The 13,261-nt window shown below is 39.2% G+C and overlaps 1 protein-coding gene across 3 annotated transcripts in view; it reads right to left on the reverse strand.

The window, feature by feature from the left end:
- asic1b (acid-sensing (proton-gated) ion channel 1b) overlaps positions 1–2,034 on the reverse strand; it is a 187,139-nt gene extending 185,105 nt beyond the window's left edge. The window contains exons 1-2 of one of the 3 annotated variants that reach the window (XM_044349749.1): positions 1,772–2,034; positions 222–1,470 (exon numbers count right to left, since the gene is read on the reverse strand). In XM_044349749.1, coding sequence (XP_044205684.1) covers positions 222–583 — 362 coding nt within the window. In that variant the 5' untranslated portion in view covers positions 584–1,470; positions 1,772–2,034. The other 2 variants (XM_044349750.1, XM_044349752.1) reach the window with 2 other exon arrangements.
- Between the last annotated feature and the right edge of the window lie 11,227 nt (positions 2,035–13,261).

The following is a 13,261-nucleotide window of genomic DNA, read 5'->3' on the forward strand; positions in this document are numbered from 1 at the left end:
GAAACTGGACTACTGTATGGCAGGAAAGCAAAGATTATAATATGTCTGTCATCAAAGTGCTTTTTTTTGTTAGCAAACCTGTCTCTGACATTATGAATACCAACAGGTAGACCTGCTGAAGGCTACAGTCAGCCCTTAACACACAGAACAGATACACACACACACACACACACACACACACACACACACACACACACACACACACACACACACACACACACCTGCCGTTGAGCAAGGCAAGGAGCTCTCCAGCGTGGTACAGGTCGTTGCGCGTCACCCTGCTGAAGCGGAAGGAGTTTAGGTTGCAGAAGGTGACCGATGGGAATATCATCATCGGAGCAGCCACCTCATCCAGCTTGGTGATATGAGGGTACTGGAAGTAGAACTGCACCCGGTCCACGCACACCATCACCAGTACACCCACGGAGCCCAGAAAGAACAAAATCCACAGGCTGCGCTTGATACACATCCGCTCATAAGTGAACATGTGCGAGATGCCATGCAGCGTGGATCTGCTGGCGAAAACTTCAATGGGAGCCGGCTGCTTGTAGTCCATGTCCTCTGAGTCCGCTTTGAGATCCATTATTTCCACGGGATGAGTTTAGATCAATGAAGGGACAAGGGGGTTGCAAACGGAGGAAAACTGTCTTTAAAGATGAGTAGATGCTTTATTAATGGGAAGGGTTAGTGTCTGCAAGTTCACGCCCTTCTAGTCATGTATTTCTCATGCAGTCTGTGTGAGATGTTGCGTCACTGAAAGCCGGCAAAATACCCCGACATCCAGAGCATTTTACACAAGATATGCAACAAAATACCTCGTCATTACATGAACATACTTGGAGAAAGTGTAGGAGGAGGGAGCATGTGTTGTATCTCGGCTGGGGTCACAATTCCATAATAAATAGTCCGGTGTGGAGCGCGCATGGATGGATGCCAACGCTGTCCTCTCCCCTCCGCACACTTCTGTAATATTACCAAGTTGATATTTGGCTTCCACGTTCAAAACAAAAAGCAAAAACACTAGGCGGGTCTGCTAGAAAAAAAAGATCACGGCTAAAAGGGGAGAAAACAGGCGGACAAATCACATCGGTGTGGAAAACAAGGGAATTTTAAAAAAAATCAAAGAGGCGGTATCATTTTCTCTCTGTGTAAAAGGCATTGAGTAGACTGCCTACATGGCTCTCCCCCTGCTCTTCATATGTAATCCCAACACGTGCAGAATAACAAATAGCCGCTGATTTCTTGCCTGTTGGCGTTTTTAAAAGCAGTCTCCGGGGTGTCCTGGGTTTTCCACAGCGCGGATAAACAGCTGCATCACTGAGGAGCTGGGTCTGTCAGATCGTTGCCTCGGTGCGCCTCTGCTCGCTTGCCTGCATCCATTCCCTCCTCCGAGCTGCCTCCACAACAATGCAGCTAATTACTCCGGTTGTATTTTGGATTCCTGCTGGTTTCTCCTTGAATAAGAGTGCTCTATAAAAAAAAACAATGTGCACCTTGGCAAAAGAGACAATTCCCGCTCGAAATGCTCAGCTTTGTGGATTCAAGGGAAACCACCTCAGCGGCTGTCGCGGTTTGCCCGGATCAATTAAATTCGCCCCAAACAGGAGAGAGCAAGGATAGGACGGCATGTGTTTTACACCAGCTGACGAAGTCCAACGTCGGTGTCACTCCAGCAATGCCAATACTTTGCCCAGACGCTAGCTAGTGTAATAAAGCTACAATTTAAATGATGACGATACAGCTGTGACTCAAAAATTACTCATTATGTTACCTTAGTAGTAGTAACTGCCGCCACTCCTGTGTTGCTCATACAGCTATCTGAGCTAGCTTCAATGATTAAAAAAAAAAAGCTAGCATCAAGTTTTACTTTCTTCAGGGGAGAGTTAACATTTTTATTTTATAAAACACAATTGTGACAAAAACGTTACTTTATCATATAACACTACAGCAGAAGTAAAGTGAGATAACCTGGTTTATCTTATTTCTGACGGTAAATTAGTGTATTCGACCGTTACAATGTAACGGAAAATTAACGCTAGCTTAAGTAAACCCTCAAGTGCAAAACACATTTTCAGAAAACGGATAATCTTAATCCTACCAACTGGACTACTGGGGTTAACTAAATTTCCTAAAATAATAATAATAATATATGTTTTTTTTCCAGATAACATTAATTACATCACTAATAATGTTTTGAGAAGAAATAAGTTAACATTTTGCTAAGATTTTTTTTGTCATTCACAAATCTCCTGAGCTAAAGTGACTTTAATTATGTTGACAGTATCACATTTATGCGTTACTTGTGGAATTCCTTGTGTTTATTTGTGGACTTCTATGAGCAACATGGATCATTTTAAAAACTAAATAAGTATGAGTAGCTATCTTGAATATCATTTTTGTTAGTTTTTGTTAGTTTTCCTAGTTTACTTGCAAAGCAAATGGTAAAACTAAACATAGCATTTCACAAAAGACAATAGACTTTCTACTGATTCCCAAATGTGTTTTGCATATTGCAAAATATTTTAACATACTGTATTTTTGCACTCAGATGTCTCTTGAACTTATTTAAATTAGATGATCAGTAACTTGGTACATAATGTTGATAAATATAGTTTTATAATCATAATTTGTAGAATTGTTACATTTATTTTTCAGATTTCTGTCATGAATATCTTTTTTACACACACTGAGTTCACTTAGAAATGTTTCCCGAGTTAAAATGACATTTACATTTTTTTAAATATTCAGTTTACAAAGATGTTTATGCATTTTCACATGACTTAGCACACTTGCATTTGGTGGGCTGACATTTAATGCATTTAATTTTATTTTGCTGGTGAAGAGGTCTGACATCCGGGTTTTGCATGTGTTCATGTTGAATTTCCAAGTGGAAAAGCTGCCTGGTAGCTCATCTGGGAGAAAAATATAAACAGTAAACACTGAATCAGTGCAGTGACATGCACAGATTCTCTCATGAAAACCACTCACAGAGTTATGGTTAATTTTTTCCCCAACAGCATACCAGTGAAGTCCTTGAGCTGACCAGACAGGTACCCACCAGAGAGACACATGGCCAGCTTAAAGTAGAAGCCTCCCATTAGGGCACAGACGCATTCAGGTTTAGTACAGGTTTTAAAAAGTGCACTTCTTCACTCAGAGCAAAAAAGAGCAGAGTCCACATGAAGAAAGCCAAAACTTATTACATTGGATATGAATTAACTGAATATTTGTTGTTAATTCAAAATTATGTGTAAAATTAACTATTCAAACAGAGTGTGAAAGTTCATAAAGAGTTAAGGTTATTGTAACATAAAGCTGCAAAGGAAGCATCTGCAATATCATACCAAAGGTTCTTACCATCATCCATTATAGTAGTATTCAAGGTTACTACTGCTGCACAGCTCTTTAAAAACACACACTCACATACACATTTGTACTTAAATGCCCATATAGCCTACACATCCATGCATGCTCAGTTGTAAAAAAAAAACACACACACACATTTGCACACACAGTGCTTGCACAGATAGTTGTATACATGCACATACCACACATGTTCACATGCACTCACGCATGTTAATACCTGCATGCGTGCATACACACAGTTGTACACTAGTCCACACAAATCCCTGAACAAATCTATTTTCTCCCCTGACCAATTCTCTGTAGTTGACTGAATGGAACATCCAAATATGTCAGAGTGAGTGAGTGAGCCAAACACAGGCAATAAGGCAGATGTGTCGCAAGACTGCCAGTGCCAAATCTGTCATAGAAACCGTATTGCCAAGAGGCGAGGGTAGCTCACCCATGAAATTGTTCATAATGCGTCCATAATTGCCATTTGCCATAGTATTGACTGTGACAATGTGGCAGCCATCTATAAAGCCTGCATCTTATATTGATCAGCAGTGCTGGGAAGATGAGCCAAGGTCTGTTCCAGTAAGGTGATGTGAATTCTGGGTAGACATTGTGCAGCAGTGACACACGTGGGTTTGATATTACAGATATTAAATTACTGAGGCACATTTTGATAGCAGGTGCCAGGATGTACACTTTTTAGCTTTATATTTAGCTTTTATCATGGCCGTTAGTGTCACAGTGACGTCGGAGTAGCTCACTGAGAGAACTGGCTCTAACCATGTACATTATTCTGAAGAATATGATAGCATAATGCTCTTCAGAGGTACCCGGATGAATAGGCCTCTTCTGACAAAGTCATTTTTCAGTGCAACTTTCATAGGAGCTTGCTTTTTGGTTCAGGTATGCCGAGACTTTCTTGCTGTCCATGCCTTCTTATGAATATATTTCCATCCACTGGCACTATGAAAGTGGCTCTGTATTTTACAAAATGACATTTTGAAAGCACAGAAGTTAAAAAGAAATGTAATTTATTGGCAGCACTTTTGATGCTCCATGAATGGAGAAGTCCTTGATTATACTAGCAGATTATCAAGTAAGAAGTTGTGTAAAAATACAGCCAGTTTTCATGTAACATCACTCTGTATAGCAGAGTTGTGCTTCAGCAGGAGTATTTTTACAATGTACACTATATCATACTGTAGTTATTAGACATTAGATTTAAAGTGGATTATTTGATCGTTTAAATGCACAATATATGATCAAAATGTGAAGTGAGCTCTGCCATAGTAATTCAAACACAGAACTGTAACCTGCCAGCACTCCCAAGCTGATTATATAGTTTTTTATTACAAAAAACATCAACTGAATGTGTTGCTGTAAAAGGGTTGTTTACATTGGTAATTTTTATAAACAGAGGACAAACACAGGCTTATCTTTTCAATTATTGTTATATGTACAATATAAAAAATGTTATTTTATATCAGTAAGTCTTCAAATATATGTGAATATACAGTTTACCTGCAATTACATGGTAAAAAGAATACTATCTGAGTGTTAGTTAGGAGTGAACAGGGTGTTTTCACGAGGTCGAAAAGCACTGAAAGGCATCAAGAACAAGAGTGAAAATAATGCATTAAACCTGCAGCGCAGAATTTTTACATATAAATGAACGTCCATTACATCCATGTCTTCGCCATGCGAGTTCACACAATGCTGATTAAGCCTATCACCACCAGATAAATCTTCCTGTATTTCACAGTATACCACAGTTTTTATATTTTTATTTTATATATGGTGTCACGTTTGACACTCCTGCGCCGTATTTAAAAAAAAAATCTTTATTTAATCAGGCAGTCTCGTTGAGATAAAGATCTCTTTTCCAAGAGAGTCCTGAGAACATTCATGAGACATGGACACAGTCAGCAGACAGAAACAACACAACTACACAATAAACAAGGAATTAATAAAAACAGTTACAAAAATCATAAAGAACATAAGATAATAAAGCTTTAAAATCTCCTAGAGGAATGTAAGACTCAAGTTTGAGGGGAGTTTGCAGTTCATTCCATTTAAAAGGCACATAATACCTTAAACCAGCTCTGCCAACATTAGTGTGTACATGAGAGATATCTAAGGTTAAGTAGTTACTAGATCGTAAACTGTAGTTACTAGATTTATATGAGAGAAGTAATGTGAGGTAGTTTGGAAGCTTCAACAGTAGAGCTTTATAGATGAATAACATGATATGGATGAAAAATCATCGTTTAGGCCTCAAGCAACCCCCACATGTGAGCTAAGATGTAAACTATTACCGTAAGGTTAACAAAAGCAACTCTGCCCTGTTCTTAGGATAATTGGATTTGCAACCCCGTGAAGACAGTGTTATATTTGCCCTGCACATCAGTTACTTGTCATCCTTAAAGCCTTTTCTCTTGTAAAAATGGAACCTATTTTTTAAAAATATGAACATAATGTCCGTACTATAAAGCATAAATCAAATCTCTGTGTTGTTTTTCTGTTATTCTGTTTTGTTCACTCCTTGTCATTTTGCCTTTCCATCAGTTTTAAACCAACTCTAGGAGTTAATGCTTGTTTAATTAGCTAGAGAGCTATAGCTATTAAATACTTAGTAGCCACAGTCAGTCTTCGTTTACAGTATTACTTTCTTAATATTACATCTTAGCTAAGTGATGAATAATGTGTTTCAATGCCAATCAGCATATTTGTAGGATTATTTAATACACACAAGTTTAATAGGGCACTAATAGGGTGTGGAAAACTGATTCATGTCTGTTCAGTAGTATAAATGGGAAAAAAGAGGTTTGTCTCCATAACACTTTGTGAGGTTGAGTCTCCTTTAATATTCCATTTGGATAAGACTAGTGGTGAGAGTAAGCTTACACACACACAGGAAGATTATCCAATCTCTCCTCTCCTCTCCTCTCCTCTCCTCTCCTCTCCTCTCTCCTGCGTCCTCCCTTCCTTTCAACTCACTCCATGCAGATTGGTTTTTACTTGGCCAAGGCTGCATGGTGTGCCAACCAACTCAGAGGGAGCTGGCAGTGAATATAAATACACTCTTGGGTCCCATTGACAAGTCTCTTTCGTTATCAGTGGGCAAGCAGGACACAGAGGGAGCAAGAGGCTCTTGACCCTGATGATTTGAGTCCATTTTCCACCCACATCTAGAACCTGCTTCCAAGCAACGGTTGTCTTGACACTGGTCCAGAGAATGACGTCATCAGACATCAGAAGGTGACAGACAAGGTCTTTACAGACAGATGGTCGTTAGATCTAATAATGAGTATCTGCAGGATCCAGCCCAGACAAATGCATACTACCCTAGTGGGCAATGATCATAATCAGTCAAGGACGCCTTTATTGACAGCAGGGGAATCCATCATCAAAAAGCCTCGATACCCTCAACTTCGCCTCGGCTCTTTGAGATACAGTTCACCAAATTGCCTTCTCCCTCAAGTGATATAATACTTAGGCATGTGCAGCTCTGTAAGGGTAATGCTATCAACTTCACTAGACCTGAAACCCTATTATTACGCTCATGCTACAGGTAGATGTTTCAAGAGCAAATCATGCCAGGCTATGCTCAGCAGAAACTTTACAACCCTCCATGCATCTATTTTTCATGTAGGCAATTGCCAGGTCAGGCTCTTGAGGGGATTGCCTGCAGAACTCCTTTGCACACCAAATGATAGAGCAATAGTTACATGGGTAGAAAATAGCCATTCACATTTTGATGCTCAAGTTTGCCATGTGCCTGCTCAGTGATTTAGTCTGTAGAAAGCATTTGGAGCTGCTGCTAAAAGGCTTAGCCATTATATCTCAAGCTTCTTTGATATCAGTGTCTGGTTGGTGCAGATGAAGGAGGTAGTGGAATGGAATTTGCGGACGAGGAGGTAGTGTCATCTTACCACTGCGATTTCTACCCCTCTTAGAGTGGCTGATTGTGTCTGAACATGGGTTATTCATCTGTGTCTCCTGTTCAATACAGTATCAGGTCTCTCCACTGCAAGATTGATTCTCTGCCCCTGTAAGAAAAGTTTTAAAATCAACCAAACTTTGTGCTCTCACAGCCTCGGGCTAGTGTCATGAGATATTTGGAGAGCTGGTAATGCGAGACCTTTACACTTATTTTACACTTACTGTGTTGACAATTTAACAAATCGAGGTGCTAGGCAAGGCCAGTGAAATGTTTCTGTTAATGTACTGCTGGGAGTATTTTGCAGGCAGATCCTCTTTCTCCAATTACATCAAGAACAACACACCTAAATTTACATTTTATATTTTAGAGGGTACATTAATGATTGAACTACTTCTATATTTTTCAAACATCCTGCTCAGAATCGCTGCTTATAGCATATTTGGGGATCAATTGTGAGCTTGTTACAGCAACACAATTTTGAGTGACGTGGTTACTGTCCACAGCTAAAGCTCCACAGCATGGGAACTCCACCTCAGTCCCTTGCACAGTCCTCTTTTCTCATGAGGAGTGCAAAAGAACATTTAAATTAGCATTAAAGAGGAATTAATCCTAATGACTTTTTTTCATTAACAACTAATTAAATATTCACACGCAGGCCTCACTCTAACACCCCCACGTCCCCTCTCTCATCTCATTGGTGGTCTTCTGCACAGTATTCTGTTGTACGTGAGAGGAAGGCAAGTAAATTGTATTGTGCCACTGCATGTATGAGATATGGGCTTAGCAAAATAGGCACCTAGTCTATAATATGACATGAAAGGAATTAGTTTTCATTGGAGAGATAATTGAAAACTAAATCACCAGCGATTACTTTTTATAGCTGTCCATGAAGAGTGCGTATAAGGATACTTCCTGTAAAATGAGTTTACATTGATTTTGATTAAAATTTGAAATACAGGATTTAAAAATGCACATGTGAGATGCTAAGGAACATTTTTCACTAAAATGAATAAAGAACCTGCTGTTTTAGCTCAAAGACAATTCAGAGGGAGACGTAGGGAATATTCTTGATATAGACATTTTGAGATCCACTTCTTATGATTTACTAAGGAGCCGGCTGTCCACATGGGGCCCAATCAATAGCTTTAACTCATATTGTTAGCTCTGCAGGGCGGAATGAAATACAGAGGTGACAGCTAAGTAAATCCCTTCACTAGTGTTAAGAATGGATCTGCATCTATTTTCAGTGAAACCGGGAGAAATATTTGAGTACCAGTGAAGGAGAGCAGGAGAGGAAACATATTGCAACCAACAAGGTTATGTGCAGTGAATGTGCTCTATTTACCACCTCTATTTACAGCAAGGGTGTAGGTTTTTAGCATTCTTACTATGGAAGAGTTATATTCAAATTGCATTTCAGTTTACTTATCTCAAGAATTTCAAATATAGGCTTAAGATCTGTCTGATGGACCAAACTTAATTAATCGAACTGATCATATCTGACTATAATTGGCCTTTGTCTCTCTCTCTTTTGTAAGGAGTTGACTTAACACAAGTGTGCTTCAGTACACACACACACACACACAGTCGCATGCAGTCATGTATACACACACACTAACACAGACGCCAAAACACACACACACCCTCATGACATTATCTAATTTATTTTATGTCTTTGCTTGATTTATGCTGCCTATTTAATGTTTGCTTTTTGATCTTACGCCAGTTTGTTTGCTATTTTTTGTGGATTACATGACTTATGTATTTGTTTATATTCATTCATACCATATTGAGATGAGATTCCTTCTATAAGCCTCTAGGGGGGTTTTCGAAATCTCACCTGCACAATTTGCTTCTTCTCTTTTGTTGTTTTGTTTCTGCTGCTTTGTTTTACAGTGCAAATAAGCAAAATTAAAAATACTTACTGGCAACAAGTTCTCCTTATGGCAGCAGGTAGCTTTTTTTTTATTTATTTATTTTTTTAAATCAAATTACAGTATAAATTCAAATCTTCTAATTACAAAGGTATGATAACAGAACTATTTTTAAATCCTGAAAAGGGTGATCATGTGCTTTGATCATGTGCTGAACAACATTGTTGGCATCCACAAACTCACCATTTTAACTTCATTTCCTTTGAGCATTCAACATTATTGAGGTCCCAGTTAATTTTCTCCTCTCTAACTTCCACTCATAATGTAGACAGTAGTCATGCATGAAAGTAATGTTGCACAGACCAGTGACGCTCTGAGATTGCATTCTCTGGCTCTCTGTACTTCCAATTGTCATTGGTAAAAATTGATTGACAGAATACACAATAGACTTCGAAATCAGAGCTTTTCTTAATGTCAGGACTGTGTTGTTAAATTCACATCATCTTCAGACATCAAACAGCCTAAAGCCACCACATTAATTCCTCAGTGTAAATTATCTGACTCATATGTTACCTTTGATAATTTATTATAATGTCAAAGAAAAAAAACTTGTTAATGGAATGAAAGAATTTAACAATTCATGCAGTGACACATTAGTCTGCAATTAACAAGTTACTGTTATCACGACACACTTATTCAAAGTGACTGACGCTCTCTGTTAAACTGTGCTAATTGACATATAGTTATTTTCTCCCCTTTTCCTCTGGGAATAATTATGTTGACAGCCAATGACAGGTATGAATGTGCAGTGCAATAAACACATGCTCTACAAAACAGCTGTGCAAGCTCCTCTTACAGTACAGTTATACTGTATGTGGTTGTTTTAATTATAGATTCCTCTGTGTAACACTGGTACATGCTTTTTACTTATTGCATCACTTTCTGAATATTTTGCATACACACAATTTTCTCTCTTTTATTTCTTGTTGGGTGATACTTTATCTACACTTATTTTTCCAACTGGGAATATTTAATATAATGAGCATTTGCAGTTTAAGTGTGACTATCAAAACTTGATGGCCTTCTAAAGACCCAACTACTGCCACACACAGAATGACAAGGATGAAGCAACATGGTAGGTCTGTTTTTAATCACCTCTCCTTTTCCCTCTATCTCTCAGGGTGGGAAGCTTGGAGCAGCAGCCTCCTTTTCCCCTCCAGTAGACCCTATCATGGCTGCAACCGAGGGCCAGGACCCAGCAGCACGGCGGCAGCTGAGACCAGGGAGGTGGGGGACCGTGGGAGAGAGTAGAGGCAAGCAGCAAGAGGTGAAAGCAGCAGCCGCTGGAGGACGGAGATGGATGACCAGTACTCCACAGGATCAATCAGGCACTCGTAGCCACAGCAGATCATCTTTCTCCACCCGGCAGCGAGCAGCACATTACTGCTGCTGCACCACCTTGTCCCTTCCCCCTATAAACCACATCACCCCACCGCCTGTATGGCACCTTTTTGCCAGATATATAGAGAGAGGCAGACTGAGAGAGGAGTCAAAAAGGAAACATGAGAGTAAAGGTGAGCTGGTGAGAAAACCCAAGAGAGAGGTGGGGTGGGGTGTAGCGGGAGGATGTATTGATTGTTTTCACTGTGGTATAATTGCAATTAAAGGTTGCAAACAGCACGGTGGATCAGTTTCACTGCTGTCAACCAGCAGGACACATGGCAGCATTGATGCATCCTTACACATTTCCTCGCACAGCAAGGAAAAGTGCTGTACACTGTTGGTCCCTGTAGACTGTGTGTATAGTGCAATGGTGTGCAGTAATTTAGAGCTACAATTTCTCATATATAAAATATAAACCAAGACATCATTTCGAAAATAATACAACAGCCACAAACAAATGAAAGGTGACATAGCAGTGATAACTGGTTGTTATACACTCCGGTAAGAGGGAGAATAATTTCTGGATCAGACTTGTATCAGGAAAAATGTATTTCAATGAGAATCTGTTCATTGTCCTCATGTTAAAATCCAAATGTTCTTATCACCCCTTTGGACTCTGTAACTTTTGTCACATTTTTTCTGATGTTGAAATAGTCGAAGGCTGTAATTCTGAAACTAACCTCATTTATTGTCTGCAGACATTTTGACTATGTGGTTTTGTTAAATAACAGTACAAATGCTCCTCAAGGTCAACAAAGTGCAGTGAACAGTCACAAAGAGCCTCTCATAGGTCTTCAGAGCATTTATTTATCTTATATGATTTAGTACAGATGTGAAATGTTAGCCCTAGAAGTATGGAAGCAATACAAAGGATTGCATTGTAAGTTAAACAAAAGTATTGTATAGAGGCTTTATGAGAAACAGCTGGCTCCTCGAAAAATTCCATTATGTTGAACTGAGGCCACTTTTAAGAGCCTTTAAAAATAATAATGTTGAAGAAATTAAGGTTGTGCCATACTGAATTACAATCACAAAAATCAGATTACAGTAAAACTACTTATTTTTGACACAACACATCAAAAAGATTGTAGTTTAAAGATATATTTATGCTCACCCTAATCAATATCACCTTAATCAATATCTTTGTATCAAAATTTTTATCAAATAATGAGATAAGTGTAGTATGAAATGTGCTCGAAGTGACAAACCCACAGAATTATCACCCGGCTGCAGTTCACCGCAGCTCTGCAGGCCTTTTTAGTGTCTTTTAGTTCATTGTTTTGGTTTTATGCCTGCAACTTCACTGTTTTGGTTCTGTCTCTCTGCTCCCATCAGCATAATGTCCAGACACAGGAGGCAGCTGTTTCCAGCAAAAAGGTTCTGATAGACCAACTGTAAATTTGTCCAGCACCAAACATCTATCTGGTGAAAATAGTGCAGCATTTAGCTGCGAAAGAACTAAAGGAAAACATTTGTCAGGGGGCCAGAAACATGACACGGAATTAACGTCACTGGATGTGTAAATAGGCAACTAACAAGCTAACAATTAGCTATATTAACATAATTAACATGATAATACGTCATTGTTCTGTTCGCAGCTTGTCACGCTACCCCCAAGAGGCAAAAAGAAAGAGTACAGAATGAATATTTCAGCTACAGACTGTCATCAGTGTGCTCAAAAACAGAACATCACTTCTCTCACTTATACCAATGAGAAAATACAGTATCTGCAAATATCTCAAATTGTCTTGTACACCTCTGTGTTGCCTCATTTGCCTCACAGCAAGCTCTGGATTCCTGATGGTTACAGCGTCACATGCCAGTACTTATATGCTAGAATGAATGACTGTATACCAACAGCAATGGTAGTTTCTAATTTTAGTGTGGTTTAGATCTTTGAGCTCCACTCTGGCAACAGTTTGAGCTTTTCAATAGTGTCACATTGGCATAATCAACAGTTACTCTGTGATAACCCTCCCCGAATTTCTATCACAGACCCAATCAGTGCATCCCATTAATTTTTTTTGGAACCTCAATTTCCTGCCCGAGTGTGTGAGACATCTTTATGGGAACCAAATCGACTGTTCATTAACGAGGGGAAGCTGTATCAAGAGCAAACATCTTTAATTAACACATCCCCAGCACTTCCTGTCTTTGATCTCCCCATTTGATTTATGCCTCTGCAAGAAAAGGTTGGGCTGGTCGAGGGGTACACGAGGAGTTCGGAGGGGACGTAGACGCACTATGAGAAAGTAGTGAAATTGCGCAGCCTCTGTTGATCAGGACGTCTTGCAGCATTAGGACCTCTTCCCTCTGTGTCATGGGGCCAGCTCAATTACCAGTCAGCGTGGCTATCTCTTTAATAGCCTGATAAGGCAATAATCCAAAATCCATATAGTTTTAATGACTTTCTGTCTAATTAAGGACTGTTTTATAAAAGACGGACACATCAGGGACCTTCCCATTGTCCAGAAACCTATTGTTGGAACTATCAGCATAACCAGTTAAGAACCAGTTTTAAAAAGTATTAATACATGTATATTCTACTTAGCGAGTTATTGTGCACATTGTAGATCATCTAGTAATCCATCTGCTACACTACTGTTCAATGTCAAAGAGGTCAGTGCAAAGAAGAGGAGAGAAA

Source organism: Thunnus albacares, chromosome 4 (assembly GCF_914725855.1).
Source record: "Thunnus albacares chromosome 4, fThuAlb1.1, whole genome shotgun sequence".
Taxonomy (NCBI): domain Eukaryota; kingdom Metazoa; phylum Chordata; class Actinopteri; order Scombriformes; family Scombridae; genus Thunnus; species Thunnus albacares.